The sequence below is a fragment of the Amborella trichopoda genome, chromosome 12 (genome assembly GCF_054954075.1).
Source record: "Amborella trichopoda isolate Santa Cruz 75 chromosome 12, AtrichopodaSantaCruz75HAP2 v2.0, whole genome shotgun sequence".
Lineage (NCBI taxonomy): Eukaryota > Viridiplantae > Streptophyta > Magnoliopsida > Amborellales > Amborellaceae > Amborella > Amborella trichopoda.
Window position 1 is genome coordinate 649098 of NC_142347.1, and position 16517 is coordinate 665614.

General features: G+C 36.1%; 1 protein-coding gene across 14 annotated transcripts; it reads left to right on the forward strand.

Annotated features, from left to right (window-relative positions):
* Positions 1-1631: 1631 nt before the first annotated feature.
* LOC18427449 (P-loop containing nucleoside triphosphate hydrolases superfamily protein) lies at positions 1632-14145 on the forward strand. Of its 14 annotated transcripts, none has more exons than XR_016046510.1 (12): positions 1632-1905; positions 4891-5160; positions 5314-5407; positions 6366-6479; positions 6574-6696; positions 7472-7576; positions 8152-8310; positions 8397-8465; positions 9096-9185; positions 12234-12355; positions 13071-13211; positions 13368-14145. XR_016046510.1 is itself a non-coding variant. In XM_088854583.1 (12 exons), exons 6-12 carry the CDS (start codon positions 6592-6594, stop codon positions 13653-13655), a joined length of 957 nt encoding a protein of 318 aa, XP_088710709.1. In that variant the 5' UTR covers positions 1677-1905; positions 4191-4432; positions 4891-5160; positions 5314-5407; positions 6366-6471; positions 6574-6591; the 3' UTR covers positions 13656-14145. The 14 variants fall into 14 exon arrangements, 12 of the variants coding, with proteins under 12 accessions (XP_020518807.1, XP_088710703.1, XP_088710709.1 ...); XR_016046511.1 differs by having other exon boundaries at positions 12246-12355; XM_088854583.1 differs by lacking the exon at positions 12234-12355 and adding an exon at positions 4191-4432 and having other exon boundaries at positions 1677-1905; positions 6366-6471.
* Positions 14146-16517: the final 2372 nt, after the last annotated feature.

Sequence of the window (16517 nt, forward strand, 5' to 3'; positions counted from 1 at the left end):
CCAAGTTCCTATTTTAAATTCTATCATTTTAAAAAAAACTTTTTTTTCTTAAATATAAAAAAAAAAAAAAATTTAAGTGGAACTTCTTTACTGTATAGGTTTCATGCGCCAGCTACGAAACTTGTACAATAATGGGGGTGGCAAAAATAGTAAATTCGGAGTGTCGCTATAGACGGGGAGGCTAACGAAAGGGAATGAACCGGATTTTTAGCACATGTAACCATCAAACCAAAGACCAAAATACCCAATCACTTACTTTTATAAACATGAAAGGTGCTGAATTTTGCCCTAAGCGTTTTTTGGTTAGTAGGAAAACTTGCTTATGAAACACACTGTCACGCACGTTTGGTTCATGCGTAAAGTTTTTAAAAACTTATCCCAGGAAAAGGTTTTACCACCACAACGAGTAAATTTGTTTGCTGAGCAATGATACTATGAGACCCTCCCACATTTATATGAGTAGGACTTCAAAGGATCACTATTAAATTTTGACATAGATATCTAGGAAAGTTATCATATGGGTGTGGGATTTGGGTGAATTGGTTTATTGATAATTTTTTTAGAGATATGTGTCAAAATTTACTAGTAATTTTTTGGGGTCTTACTCACATATATACGGGAGGGTCTCACGATATCATTACTCATTGTTTGCAAAATAATCCCCAAGCTACAAGGGAGGTGATTCTTTGGGGTCCTACTCACATATATGTGGAAGGATCTCATAGTATCATTACTTATTGTTTGCAAAATAATCCCCAAGCTACAAAGGATCCATTACTCGTGCATACCCAAAATAATGTTTCATTTGGGTTTATCGCAAAAAAAATTGATGAACGCAAAAATCCTATGTGTCAAACCCTGACCTCTCTCAAAGCCCTCTTCTCACAAAACCCTTGCCCCTCTCTCACAACCCTCTGCACCCCTAGGGGTGGCAATGGACCCGAAGCTAACCCAGGACCCGACGATTGGACCCCGAATAAGGTCTGAGTATGGGTCCAAAAATTGGACCTGGCTAGTCGGGGTCCAAGTCTATGCGGTCCCAACCTAAATCTGCCCCGAATAGTGTTATTATCTAAATATTAACTAATATATTATATTTGAATAATATTTAAATATATAATTATATATTATAATTATGATATTTAAATTAGAGTAATGATTTTATTGGACCCTCCTCCACCCATGTGTATAAGACCCCAAAAGATCACCAATAAATTTGCACAGATCTCTATAAAAGGTATCACATGGGTGTGGGACTTGATTTTTATAGAGATTCGTATCAAATTCAATGGTGATCATTTGAGGTCCTACATACATGGATAGGGGAGGGTCTTATAGTATCATTTATCTTGAAATTAATACAAGTATATATTTAACATAAGGACGCGATTAGCATGTTGCCATGTATGCACATGTAGAAATGTTGGCTCTTTAGTAAATTTATTTTTGAAATAAAATTCGATCCTAATTTTAAAGACTATATAATATTTAACATAGAGATCATGAATATAAAAAATAAATAAATTTTAAAATAAATAATAATAATTCTATTAAAAAAACATTCCAATTTTTTCATTATGATGGATGCTTTTATAGTTTATACCTTTGGACCGCCATGCAGTCCAGCCTCCATGAAAGAATTGTTCTTAACGTTTAAACGTATATATATTTTATTTTTAGGTCGAGGCGGGGTCCAGTCGGGTCCCGTTGCCAAACCTCGGCCCTCTTCTCACAAAAGCCCTAACCACTCTCTCAAAGCCCTGCCTTCATCTCACAAAGCCTCCCTCTCCACTCTCAACCCTCTGCAACTTCTCTCACAGACCCTCTAGCGAGGCTCCATTTGCAAGCCTCATAAAAGATACCTCATTTTCTTCTAGCGAGGATCCATTTGCAAGCTTCAAAAAGGTAAGGTTTTTTTTAGCTGGTGTTCTTTTATTTTATTTTTACTGCTCCTTCTTTCTTGTCCTCTTCTTCTGGTTCTTGTCGTAAATGTGGCGTTGAAACAATGGAAAAGCCACTTCCTTCTCTCACCAGAATTTATTTGAAGTTTCTATGGCTTTATGCTATGAGAGAGAATGGGTACTTACTTTATTTTCTTGGTTTGAGTTTTTCGATTCATTCTCTGAACTGTGGTTTCTTTTGCTATGGTGATAGAGAATAATAGGATCTCCATGAATAGTTTTTCCAACTGGGGAAAAGTGCTGCATATGTTTGTCTTCTGACTTATTGTAAAAAATGAATGAAAATTATTTTCAAGAGAAAAACGACTAAAAATTAGCAGGTTGAAACAATGGTCACTGCAACCTCACCACGTATTAGTTATTTTGTTTTGTTCACATTTGTTGCATTCACATTTGTTGCAGTGACCATTGCATTCACATTTGTCGCAACCATTGTTGCAGTGACCATTTTTAGAGGAGATTAGCATGATGAAACAATGGTTTTGTTTGTATTGGATAATAATCCTCAGTGAGCTTATTTCCTTTGAGCTAAAATAGGGATTTGTCTCCATTAAAAATTTTAAATTTTTTTTTACCTGGATGATGATGATTAAATGGACTATGGTTTTCTATAGTGAATTTGATTATAGTGTACTTTCCCATAAAGTAATTCCTGTTGATTAGTTGTTATTAGATGTTGATGAATGACTGATTTTTGTTGAGGTTGGGCTTGATTGTTTTGTTATTTAATCACCTGTGAATCTGTGAGTTTATATGGTTTAGTTGACAAATTCATTTTTTGCATCTCTCTCTCTATAATATGGGAATGATAAGTGTAATGTGGTAAGCAACAAAGATGCGAATGATCACCTTGTTGTGTAGAAGCCATTTGTGATTTTCACGGTGGGGCTTGCTCATCGTCATGAAATTGCGCAATTAGTTTTTTTTTTTGAGAACAATTGCACAATTAGTTTGTTGATTTTTTTTTTTTTTTTTCGAATTTTATCCTAAAACTAGAAAGATTCTACTCTTATGCTTCTGCAGTATTTTTTTTGGTCTCCTCAATCCCTTGAAAAGATAAATATCATGGTGTTTGTATGTGCACCCAAATATTAAAATCAAAATTACATAATGGCATACTCTTGTTGGAAGTTTAAGTATAGTGGGGCTTGTTCAAAAATTACAAAATTACAGAATTACACAATGCCATACTCTAGTTGGAACTTTAAATGTAGTGGGGCTTGTTCAAAAATTACAGGATTACAGAATTTTGGAATGCCATACTCTAGTTGGAAGTTTAAATGTAGTGAGACATGATTGTTTGTTTGAAATTGAAATATAGGGTGCAGTTCGCACAAGGCATTATGTGATTTTTATACTGGTGCATGTTCATTGTCATGAAATTGCATAATTAGTTTGTTGTTGTTTTTTTTTTTTTCAATTTTATCCTAAAACTAGAAAGATTCTACTCGAATGCTTCATGAGTAAACTTCCCATGAATTTTGGAGTTATGTTTTGAATGTTTTTCTCTTTATTAGGATATGGATTATTTTCCATTTCTTTTCTATTAATATGCTTTCTGATTACGATTTCATAATAAGCAGTTTGATATTGACATAGTTATGTATCTTTATTGGATATTGATGCCCTGTTTGTATTTCTTTATTAGTTATGCAATGCTGATTTTAATTTTTAGAAATCTATCTAAATTCTTGAAATAATTTTTTTTTCACACCAAATGTGGTACCAGATGTTTGAAACATTGTAAAAGAGTAAAAATACTAATGCTAATTTTTATGTTATTAAAAGGAGGGTCTACCTTCTCAATTTAATTTTATGCTGAGTTTTATGTTATTAGATGTTCATAAGCTACATGTGTTTAGTCTTGACTAGATGCCTTGCTAGCTGTTAGCATTATCAATAACTCCCATGCAAGAGAATCTTGACTACATGCCTTGCTATCTGTTGGCATTATATGTGATTTCTTGTGAGAGTCAAAATGGATTTTTTCAATGAAAGGAAAAGTGAATTTTAGTTGAAAAACTCAAAAAATATTTCGAGGGGAGAATTGTTCAATTATTCTTCAAGTTAATTTTTTATTCTTGCTGCATAACCATCCAAAATATATATGGATATTTTATACCATCATTATGTTTAATATCTATATGGAAAACATTACTCATGGAATCTTTTTAAAAACTCTATTAAATCCTGAAAGTAATGCGCCTAGCTCTACCTATTTCCCTTTAGGTATGGATTCTCAGCCTCCTACGAAAGCCACCGAGGCTGAAAAGAAATCCCGAAACTACTATTGGACTCATAGTCAAGATTGCTTCTTTCTTGATCTCATGGTTGATGGTAAACGAGGTCGATGCAAAGCAAAAAATTCAAAGAAATTTCACCGCACATGTTTGGGAAAAAATGGTAATAGCAATGGAAGATAAGTGCCAGGATGGCTTTGAGGAGACACCAGCTTTGCTAATTTTTTTAAGGTACCAAAATTGTCAACAAACTTCTTGTTATTTATATAATGTATTTTACCTCATATATAATATATCTTTGCATAACATTGATTGGATTGTGTTGGAGCGCTTAATGGGAGACATGTCCCAGCTCATGTTAAATGACAATATCATCCTTAATTCTGCAATAGGAAGGGTATGTTGTCTTTTTGACACCTTTATAAACTGGGATTGTTTACTATAAGTCTATTCACTTTTAGTACAAGAAGGCCACAATTAATTGTAGCCATTGGTTGTAAATTTCGATATTGAAGTGTCACAATATTCGATAAATTTTATTTTTTATTTTGTGCCCAATCAATAACACATCCTTAACTACTCAATTTCATTCTCAGCCATGTGTGATTATGTTTATTTAAACTTCCCCCATCTGAGAATTATTGAATGACTGCAAAAAATTAACAGCTCGCTAACTCCTCTTTTTCCAGGAAATCTGAAGAGGAGCTTGTCGCACGCATGGCTCTCGTTTGGCTTCCTCCTTTTTCCTCCTCCTCCATTCCGCAACCTACTCTCTTCTTCTTCAATAGGGGAAGGAGGGGTAGGAGGAGTGCTGCTGCTTTTACTCCCCAAGCCCCACACCCCCACCTCAACTGCTTCTGCTCTCATAACAACAATGAAGCCCCCTACTCCCTTGCTGCATCATCATCATCATTAAGAGAGATATGCTGTGGCCGAGTCCCTGAAACCATTTTGCAAAGGTAAAGCAAATCACTTCACTTATTCATCATTGTCTTCTCTCTTTATAACTTTTCTCTTATTGGTGATTGGACTAGAGGGCTAAAAGAAGAAGGAAAATGGAAAATTGAGGGCTTGTAACTCTTTATTGATGGGGTCGGGGTGGGATTGTGTAGGGCGGAAGAGATTGGATTTGTGAGACCCACCCATGTACAGCAAAGATCCTTACCAACCCTCTTGTCAGGACGAGACTGCATTCTTCATGCTCAGGCACATTCCTTCTCTCTCTCTCTCTCTCAAAATGTTGTGGAGTTTCATTTTGGATGGATGGTTGGTTTGATTGGCACGACCCTCATAAAGCTACACTGCAAAAAAATTTATCATCATTGAAACATTTGTTTTATATATGGGTAGGTTGTTACTTCACTTGTTATGTCACTTGTGGTGATAGTTTTGCATCTAATCTAGACCCTGCAGTTCAGATTTTGGGGTTTGTAAGAACTCTTTACACTTTTTTGCTCTTAATAGAATTTTCAATTTGCAAAAGTTATTGTTATTATTGGTGAGTTTCATTTTTACACTTGTTAAATTACTTATGACCAAAACTGAGATTTTATCCACAAAATGTGAAAAAAAAAGGGTGGCATTGCTTGTTATGCTTATCTATTTTGAATATGTGGGCAGATCGTAGAATTGTTTTGGTCATGTGTAGCAAACTTGTTTAAATGTGGGAGTTCAATCTGTATCTCTTGTCTCATTGTGTGGATATAATTTGCGCTAAAACCGTGTTTCATAGGGATATGAAACCTTTAACTAATTCTCCGCTCTATAGGAGTATGACAGGGTGATATCTGTCTTCCATGTAAGGATCCTCCCTCAGTTTGCTGATATCGTAGGACCACTCTTATGATTATTGACTGCTAGCTTATTGATAATCAATGGACACAAGATTTTTTTAAGAAATAAAATTTATAATGGTTTTTGTACAGTGGATCTTGTATCATTAATTAAAGAGGGATAGTGGCGTATTAGTGTTGCAATATAATCCATTAACTCAGTTATCCATGGTAGGTGCTTAAGCTTTCATGTTCCTGTTTTTGTTTGTTAGAGAACCATAATGTAGTGTCTCATTCCTATAATGCTTTTATATGTGAAGGAAAATTTTTCAGAGTTTTGTTTATTGTATATGGTATGGTCAGGTAACGCTGTTAATTTTCTAGTCTTCCAGACAGGATCAGGGAAGACATTAGCATATTTGCTAGTAATTTTGTCAGCAATAGATGTTCAGCAATCTGCTGTTCAAGCACTCGTAGTGGTGCCAAGTAGAGAACTTGGTATGCAAGTAAGCTCTATTCCTTTTGACAATTTTGTAATTGATGGCACCTGCACTACAATTATCTAGTGTTAGTGTTTACTCTTGCTATTATTTCTTGAAGGTCACGAAAGTTGCACGGATGTTGGCTACGAGGTCTATGGAATTTGGAATGGAGCAGAGGAGTTATACTGTCATGGCTCTTTTAGATGGAGGAATGTTGAAAAGGCATAAGATTTGGTTCAAGGTGCAATTCTCTAACCAATGCTAACTTTACAAGTACAAACTTGTAAATGATGCTAAAAAACATGTCCTGAGGTTGCTGCTTATGGCTGATGTTTCTCGTTGAATTTCCTAACATGCAGGTGTTAATATCTTCTGGTTATCTATTATTTAAGTATCTCGTTCTGTCTTTTATTTTGGACATTTGATGTCCTCTTAATTTGTTTGCACTATCACCTTGGGAAACGGTTTCATGGAGTAGCAACTATATCCGAAACCATGGAGCCTCACCACAAAAACCCCTTTATTTTGGTCGGTGAGGACCTAGAGGGCTCCAAAACCATGCTCTTGCTCTCGAAGATCAATCTCCTTATTGAGGAAATAAATAAAAGTGGCATTTGGACTCTAAAAATGCTTCATTTCAATTGTGATCCCAAAATCTGATCTGAACCATCTATTGCAATGGATGGAAGTTTCATCAGGTTTGGAGCTGCAAGTCCCTTTTTTCGATGAAGGAGAATGATTAGCAGATGTTTTCCAACATTTTTGGGTCCCCAGTATTGGAAGAGATGGAATTTGAGTTGCAGCTGCACTCGTTTATGGTGTAGCCGTGGTTGCACCATAAGCATTTACCTTAAGGTGTTTTATGGTACTCTTGCTACTTAAACAATACATATATCTTGTGTTGTAGGTCATGCCAATTATTGTCTTTAATATTTACTCTTTCAGGTAGAACACCAAACACATATATCTTGTGTTGTAGATATGCCAATTATTGTCTTTAATATTTACTCTTTCAGGCAGAACCCCCACAGATAGTTGTTGCAACAATAGACAGCTTATGCCAAATGATTGAGAAGCAAGATCTTAAGCTTGATTCGCTGAGAGTTCTAGTTATTGATGAGGTAATACTGGCCAAAGAAAATCTTCTTGTATTCTATAGATGAATGGATATTCATCTTTAATGTCTATATGAAAATAACATTACTGCTATACTGTTGCATATTTAGATGAAAATTTTCTTCTGCTCCTATTATTGTTGTTGAAATCTGAAGAGTTCCCATTTATTTTGTCTTGTATTTTATCCTACACAAGTCTATTTCCTCATTGTTATTGTTTAAGTTCATGGCTACCTTCTCAGTGCTGAGTGTACTGCAGCTTTTATGAATTAAAAAGCTATCTCCTAATTAATGTGGTTTGTCTCTACATGTTGTAATCTACAGTAATACAATGTTCTGAAACTAAGCATAATTGGAATAATAGACAATGATAATTGTCTGGAGTTCAGTTTGTTTTATCCAAAAAATTGTTATACTGGTCTCTTTTATAAAATTTTCCTCAGATTTTTTGCCTGTTTTGTTTTGGATCTTTCCGATAGGTTTTTTATTCTAATAACATTGGGTCAAAGATTTATGTAATCACCTCTCAGTAGATGGTATTTAATAATTATACAGGCTAATGGGATATTGCATCTCCTTAGGTTGATTTCTTATTCAATTCATCAAAACAAGTGCATTCTCTTCGGAAGCTTTTGACTTCATATTCAGCAGCTGATCGGCGTCAGACAATATTCTCGAGTGCATCTATTCCGCAGCATAAGCATTTCGTACATGACTGCATTCAGCAAAAATGGACCAAGGTTTGCAAGTAAATTATGCTTTATCCTTATTTGATAATTGCATGACATGTTTTTTGTTTTGGGCATTCTGTTTGTGCCTTGAGCAGCGTGATGTGGTTCACATCCATTTGCATCCAGTGGAGCCCATGCCTTCACGGCTTTGCCATATATTTGTGGTGAGGAAAATTGAATTTAAACTTTTGTTGCTTCCTTCATCCTAGTTTGAAATCTACAGGCTCACAAAATTGGTGGGACAATCTTGATCCTGCTTTTACCAGACAACAATAAGAAAACTTCAGCAATTCTTAGTATATCACACTTAATGCTATTTAACAAGTCTGCTCATTTGAAGCTTCAATAACCAAAGTAACTTAATGAGCTGAAAGTATAACAAACCAAGGAATGGGCTCAAGGCATAGGTGGTTAGGGTGGCGGGGTGCCACAAGATGATGTCTTGAATTGTACTTTTACCAAGTCCCAAGTCATTCAAAACAAATGATATTAATAACAACTATTTACCTTTGGTACTAGGTGGTCATAATTAGTAGTGACCATTGGATGTGAAATTGGGTGGCTGCATTTATTTCATTGATCAAGCTCAAAGTTTAAAAGAAATTTTCTCAAACTTTGTGATACATCCCAAGCTATCAGATTTCACATCGGATAGTTACAGGTAATTGTGACCTTTTTATATCAAAGGTACATAGTCTCATTGTATACAATCCCTAATAACAAGTGATTTAATTTGCCTCGTAAAATGTTGAGAATTCCATGTTGAGCTGTTGGTTGTCATTGTTTATTCACAGACTTGTAAAAAGGAAGAAAGACTTCAGACTTTGCTCTCCTTACTTCAGCAGGATATCCCGAAAACTGGAATCATTTTTGTAAATGAACAGGTAAATATGCATTATATTTATTCCTACTATTGTGAACTCAATGTCTGAAATAAAAGATCATTATGACTTTTTGGCTTTGCTACTTTGGTCTATATGTATAATTTAGTGTCAGTTTGGAGGTCCAATAAAAAACCTTCACAATGAAAAAAATTGAATTTTTTCATTCTCAATTGAGAAATGAAGCAGATTTTATTTGCTAGATATGGCTGTTTGGATGCTTTACACATGAAGATCATCAAAATGACAACAAACACATAAAATCAATACCCATTGCAAACACATGTAAAGAAAAACCAGTCCATGTTTAATTCATACTCTTCATAATATCAGTACTACATTTCAGGAAATATACTATATGTGAAATACATTACTAGCATAATACATTACCTGAGTAATACATTGCCTAAAAATAAATTATTGTTGTTTCGGTAGCATCCGGATATATAATGTGAAGTATGTTGCGACCGTTTGACTACATCTAGAAGAAATTTGGGAAGTATATTACTGTCTTTTTTACTTGAAAATATTGCATGAATTTTACCTATAATAATGTGATTTTTTTTTTTTTAAGTTCTTAATATTTTTTCTCTTTTAAGATAAAAATATCAGTTGAAATTAAACCAGAGTATTCAGGTACAAATCCCATAGGGTTGGCAACGGGTCAGGTTGGGTTTGGGTCCAATTGGACCCAAGCCTAGACCCGAAAAAAAAAAAAAAGGGACCCGGACCTCTCCGGACTTGATTGGATCCAACCCCCAAAAAAATAAAAAACATAAAAAAATAAAAAAAATTAAATATTAATTATTGTTATTTATTTAAATATTAATTATTATTAAAATATTATATATTAAATATTATATAATAACACTATTTGGGTCAGGTCCGGGTTGGGTCCATATGGACCCAAACCTGGATCCGAATAGTTTTCGAGTCCAATATTTTGACCCAGACTTGACCCGCTGGGTCCAATTCTTGGCCCATACCTAGACCCAGGTCAGGTCCGGATGTCGGGTTCCGGGTTGGGTCCAAGTCTGCGTCCATTGCCGCCCCTACAATCCCAATCCACATTCTTCTTATAATCCAAGAACAAAACTGGGCATAAAGAATTGTCGATGAAACACAAAAGAACCCAATGTGTGTATGAGAGAGGAAGGATATTTTTAAGCGGACCGAGAGAGGAAGGGTGTTTTTAAGGGGACCTCAAGTGAATGCGGTGGAGTTTATAATTTAGGCGGGTCTGTGGGTATTCCTATTACCTGTTGCGCCATGTAATCGATTTCTTAGCCTTTGGATGTGTAATCAATTTCACGATTTTTGGAACAATATTAGGAGTTCCATTTTCATTTCCTGTATACTATATGCATTACCCAAACGCAAGAAATGACAAATTTCCTTGTAATCCATTATGTCGTAATGGTAATAGAGGTACCAAACAACCCCTTAGAGAAAGAGAGAGAGAGAGAGGGAGAGTAACCAAGACTTTGTTAAGCAACCCAAGTCAAAAAATTCTCTACGAAACTGCCTTTGTGGCTCGCTCTCTCTCTCTCTCTCTCTCAAACCCTTCAGTTTCTTTCCCCCAAGTCTCTCTTTCTCTCTCTAACCAACCCAAGTCAAAAAATTCTCTATGAAACTGCCTTTGTCGCTCTCTCTCTCTCTCTCACTTGAACCCTTCAGTGTCTTCCCCCCGAAGTCTTCCTCTCTCTCTTAAGAGTCTCCCTCTTTCTCTCTCTATAGCTCTCTCTGTATAAAAACTAACATATGCCTTCATTTTCTCAGAGCTGAAAGGGCACGAAAGTTAGAGAGAGAGAGATCCATTGCATAAGCAAGAGAGAAAACCCAATCACGTATAAGTAAGAAAGGCGCCTATTGCCCAAGTATTAGAGAGAGAGGATCCAATTGTACAGAAGTTAGAGAGAGAAAAAAAACCCTAAAGTTAGAGAGAGAATGAGGAGAGAGGCAAGACAACATGGGTTTGTGAGGAACTGCTTGGCAAATATCCGAAATTTGGCATTACAGATGCCCAGCCAGTCCGAAAAAGCATTGGAAAGCCCACAAACAAGTCAAGATTCCCCGGAAAGTGTGGCAAGGCGAGATGCACAGGGTGCCATGATCTCCTTGTTACAAAGTCGAAGGAGAGGATCAAGGGCGTCCGCCAACTCAAGGATGTAGAATGGAGGGTGGATCACCTGATGTGGCAGGTGGCAAGTGGCGGCCGGCAGGCAGTGGTTATGTCTGGCCCGAGCTGTTTGGAGGGATTTTGTGCTGAAAGGCTAGGGCAGGAGCAGGAGGGCCTGTTGTTTCAAGTAAACATTCTTTTAAGCCAAAAGAACCTTGAGTGCCACTCTGTTAAGCCACATATGCGCTTTTTAGGGATGCGCCTACGTACCAGTGCATATGCGGGCGCATAGTGCATAGCACATAACACCCGCATAGACTACCCAGGCTCATGGGCAAAAATAATGCCCACAGCATGGTTAGTGGGTAATTTTGGGGGAAAGGGTTTTCGGGGGAACACCCCCCCCCTTTGCACCCCCCAAACACAAAAAGCAGCCACGGTGGTGGCTATTTTATCATCATAAACAGTAAAAGTAAAAATTGGGCGAAATTTTTTTGTTCGAAATTGTCGGATTGCTTTGGATCTTGGTTGGGTTGTCAATTAGAATTAGCCTGGGCGTCGATTAGAAGAAGTTTAGGCATAGATTCGTCAACACATCGAGGATTTCATAGACCAAGAAGATACCAATTTTTTTTCAATATTTGGTAAGTTTTGATTTCCTAATACTTTTTCTTTTTGGGCGATGTCTGGCTTGAACTCTTCATAGACTTTAGTGGTTGTATATTTATTTGGAGTTTGCAACTTTAAAGTTTGCAATTGCAATTATAGGTTTTGGATGTTTATGATAATATGAATCCTCTACTGTCTTTTGTATAGTTACTCTCAAGTTTCTAATTTATACTTTCTAATGTCTTCTATCAAGGGATTCAGATTCTCCGACAGTTGATAATATGGAATTAGTGAATAAAAAAAAATTGAAAAACCAATTGTAGTGCTTTATGCAGCGAGGTACTGCGATCGAACGCCACTGGAACACCCTGATATGAGAAAGCCATTTCGGGTGCGGTAGATCAACAACTCGAATTACTAAACTCAATTTGTGGAATTTAAAAGGGCAAGTGAACCCGGAAACCTACTGTCACATAAATCAGTACTATATTTACTTCCATGCATTAACCTACTTTATAAGATTTTTTGAAAATTTTTTATATTTATTGACCGCATCAGGGTGATGTTCCTATATTTGGACCGCATTTTGCCGCAACGGCCCCTCAACTGCATTGGGTCTGCATCCCACATTTTAAAACATTGTTTAAAATCCAAAAAAAATCAAATTTGGGTATATCCAAAATGGCACTTTATATCCATAATGTGATTTGAAAAAATAAAAAATAAAAAGCCAAAGAAAATATCTGTAGTTTCACCTGGATATGTTTTATCTACTTTATCGGATCCAAGTCCTCATGTTCCTAGTCCTCATGTTACATAAAATTCACTTGAGTGTTACATCCCTTATTTCTAGATGCTCGTTGCAAAAACAAATTTTATTTGTGTTGGGCATCATAAAATCAATTAAAAAGATAGATCATCCCCATTATAGAATACATGTCCCCAGATTTGCATGTTTTATGAGTATTAAGCTTGTTGAAATGCAAATCTTTTCCATATCTCATGGAGTGATGGTCAAGGCATCTTATGTTAGGAACAAAATACTGTTTTGTTTCTACTATATTTGCTATATAAGATACCTTCTGATATGGCAAAACCTTTTTTTCCCATTTTATGGCCCTACATTAATTGTAGGAAATGTTTCTTTCCCTGTTATGCAGTCTCAGAAATCAATAATGGCCGGAAATCCACCGCCAGCCGCGTGGATCATGGAGTTTCTGAGAACTTCATCTACTGAATTCTCTGAAATCTTTCTCCTTGAGGAGGGCATGAGCATCAATGCACGGACTCTCTCACTATCTGTATGTATTACCAAAAATCACATGTTCTGTATATATAGACAATCTCTTTGCCAGGAACAGCACAAAGTTTCTCGTAGTGACAGTATATTTTATTTGCACAATTGTAATCATTTCTACAAGTTGAATGAACGATGATTTGGTCCTGCTGATTTGCAGGAAGCAAGACAAGGACGTTCTCTACTGGTTGCTACTGATTTAGCTAGCAGAGGTGTAGATCTCCCAGAGACTACCCACATTTACAATTTTGATCTTCCAAGAACTGCGATCGAGTATCTCCATAGGGCTGGTAGGACAGGCCGCCGCCCTTTTTCAGATGAGATGTGCACTGTCACTAACTTAATAGCACCGGAGGAGAGATTTGTGTTGCAAAGATATGAAAATGAGTTGATGTTTGAGTGTAAAGAGTTCGTACTCCATGGAGCACAAGAACCACGTTCTTGTTGACATATGATGGTTGAGTTCTTCAAGATGATTGCACTCTCAGATCGAATGTAGAAGCCTTCTGAAGATCTGTCCGCCTCTTTTACACCCACCTTGATTAATATTGCATTTAAATCCGCCACACAGATTAGCCCAGTTGTGAGAAGTGAGAAAGATGAAGCATCTGAAGACTCGAAAGGAAGTTTAAAGCCATCAAAGACGTGTCTCAGCTTTAACATGAACTCTGGGAGTTTATTTCATATGGAAAATCATAATATCTGTCAATGTATTTCTTGGCTTTGAGGAAAGTATTATTATCAAATCAGAGATGTTAGAATGATATTTCATGGTCCAGTGAGAATGGTTGTAACGTATCTATGAAATCTCCTAAATTTTTCAGGGAGACAGCCTTGTCCTTGGAAAACAAAGGCCATCTTGGTGATTGGGAAGCTCATTTTCCAAACATTAAGTTACATGATAAAAGTGCCATCAATGAAAGTTGAAATTTTCATCCTGTTTTTGGATAGGCAGAAAGATGTTGATCTACTTTGCAAATACATAGTTTTTTTGGTTTTTTTACTAAAATAGCCTTCACAATAGTGTTAAGACCGTTAAGACAGCACAGTAGACTTACTATCTTGATGGTCATGGGCGGTTTAATGTGTTGAGGCATCACGACACTTAAACAGCCGTGATGGTCATTGAGAGACATCATTGTACTTAAAAAGCCATGACGGTCGTTAAGAGTTCTTATGCCCCATGACCCCATGACGAAGCTATAATGGTTAAATTAAAACCGTAATGGCTTATTGACCATCATGGTTCTTTAAATGCCATGATGCTTCAAAGCTATATTTGATGTACAACCCAGCACTATCACGGTTTTCAATAGACCGTGATGCCTTTATGGTTCTAAGACTATCGTGGAAACTATTTCCGTCTAATCACCTAAAAAAAAGGTATGCATGGGGTTTTGAAAAGTTTGAGGTTTATTTTTAATAATCTAAAATTTAAAGTATATTTTTGATAATTTTTGTTTTTGCAAAGTTAATGAACATTTTGAGGGCTGTCTGTCAATATTTTTTTTTCAAATAGGAGTGTTAGTTAACAAAAGAATTCACCCGTGAATAGTGGAGGAAAGATCCCTGCTTTTCATTATGGATGTGGATTCAACAAGGTTGCAACCTTAAACAATCCAATTAAGGTGCACTTTTAAATTTTAACATAAATATAATTTTGGCATAAATTTTTTTTTTATGGCTTGAGAATGTATTTTCATCTTTAATTATAAAACTTTAAACTCTAAAAATAGTTCAAATCAAGTAGATCGATGAGCACATGAAAATCTTGAAAATCAACGGTCCAAATAATGTGTTGCAAAATACATTACTTTTTGGACTCAAAATCTTTTTTCTTTTCATATTCATATATCTTGATGTTGAGATGATCAATTAGAGGGTTTGCCAACATCAAAACAACTTTTTACGATGGATTTTTTAGGTGCACCTTTTATTCTACATTTTAAAGTTTCAACCTTATATAAACTTTTTCCTTTCATCATTAAACAGTGCTCAAAGTCGGAATTCTTTTACAAGTAGAAAGGAAAATATTTTACTTTGATAATTAATCGACCCAACTGCCCACATGATCACAGGTACAACCCATTCCAATACCCTTTTAACACCCGACTTTGTTTAATGTCACTCTTTAGGGGTTCACCTACACATCAACATGATTATATGACACAAAGTAGATGCGAGGAAAACCCTGCTGTAAAGCTGCAGCTTTATATGGTTGTTCTCCAAAAGTTTGCAAATTTATTATTTTCACATCAGATTATTATTATCATCGTAATCTGAGCTTAGCTTAACTACTTGGGGTTGGCTGGCTATTTCTATATGATTATGGATCTCAAACCAAAAAAGCAAAACGGAAAAAGAATAAAATAAAATTTCGAGTCTTAAAGTGGTCCATGTTTACTATATTTTTCTTGAACAATTTATTTGAAGTCTTTAGAAATGCACTTGATCTTTGGAGCTTCAATTTTTGTAATCAGGGCTAAAATGGATTTAGATACCATTATAAGGTTTATAGATACCAGATTTTTTTCGGTGGGGCTTTGAGGTGTAGGGGTGGCAATGGACCCGGACCCAACCCGGGACTCGAGGGGTAGACCCTATCTGGTCCGGGTATGGGTCCAAAAATTGGATCCCAGTGGGTCAAGTCCGGGTCCAATTCTTGGACCCAAACACTATTCGAGTCTGGGTCATGGTCAGGTAATATTTTTTGGATATATATAAATATAGCTAAACACACACGCACACACACACACATATATATATATATATATATATACATTTGGGTTAGGTCCGGGTCCCACACTATACTTTTGGGTCCAAGTCCAGGTCCAATGAATTCGGGTCCGGCTTGATGCCACCCCTATTGAGGTGTAGCCTAAAGTTGCAGCCGTATTCACCCTTTGGTAAAACCAACGCTCAAGCCATCATTCAAACTTTCCAATGCAAAAGGCCTAGATCATTTTGTTACCTAGATAAGTTTCTCAAGCACTAATGTGTCTTTAAAAAATAATAATCTCATAATTAGGGCGTGCTCCCAAAATTAATAGAGTTCTTGGGCAGTTGAAAGCTTTAGGTGCATTTGGGGTGGGGCTCATCCTATCTTGGCTTGGTGAGCCAAAAGGACAGCAAACACAATGGTGGCCCACCCTCCCCCACCCAAAACAAAAATAAAAGGGAAAAAAAATATCCAAAAAAAAAGAAAAAGAAAACACACACACATATGCACAAAAAGGGGAACAAAACAACTGTTGTAGCAATTAATTAAAGTTATTATCGAGTGATCATCTTTCGAAATTGATGAAGCGGT

What these genes read in the sequence shown, in the direction of transcription:
- LOC18427449 (XM_020663147.2), top strand. Translation starts at nt 4,296, where the DNA reads ATGGTAAACGAGGTCGATGCAAAGCAAAAAATTCAAAGAAATTTCACC. An exon ending in GCTTTGCTAATTTTTTTAAG is followed by an intron (nt 4,433 to 4,890) that starts GTACCAAAATTG and finishes CTCTTTTTCCAG; the next exon opens with GAAATCTGAAGAGGAGCTTG. An exon ending in TTCAGCAAAAATGGACCAAG is followed by an intron (nt 8,311 to 8,396) that starts GTTTGCAAGTAA and finishes TGCCTTGAGCAG; the next exon opens with CGTGATGTGGTTCACATCCA.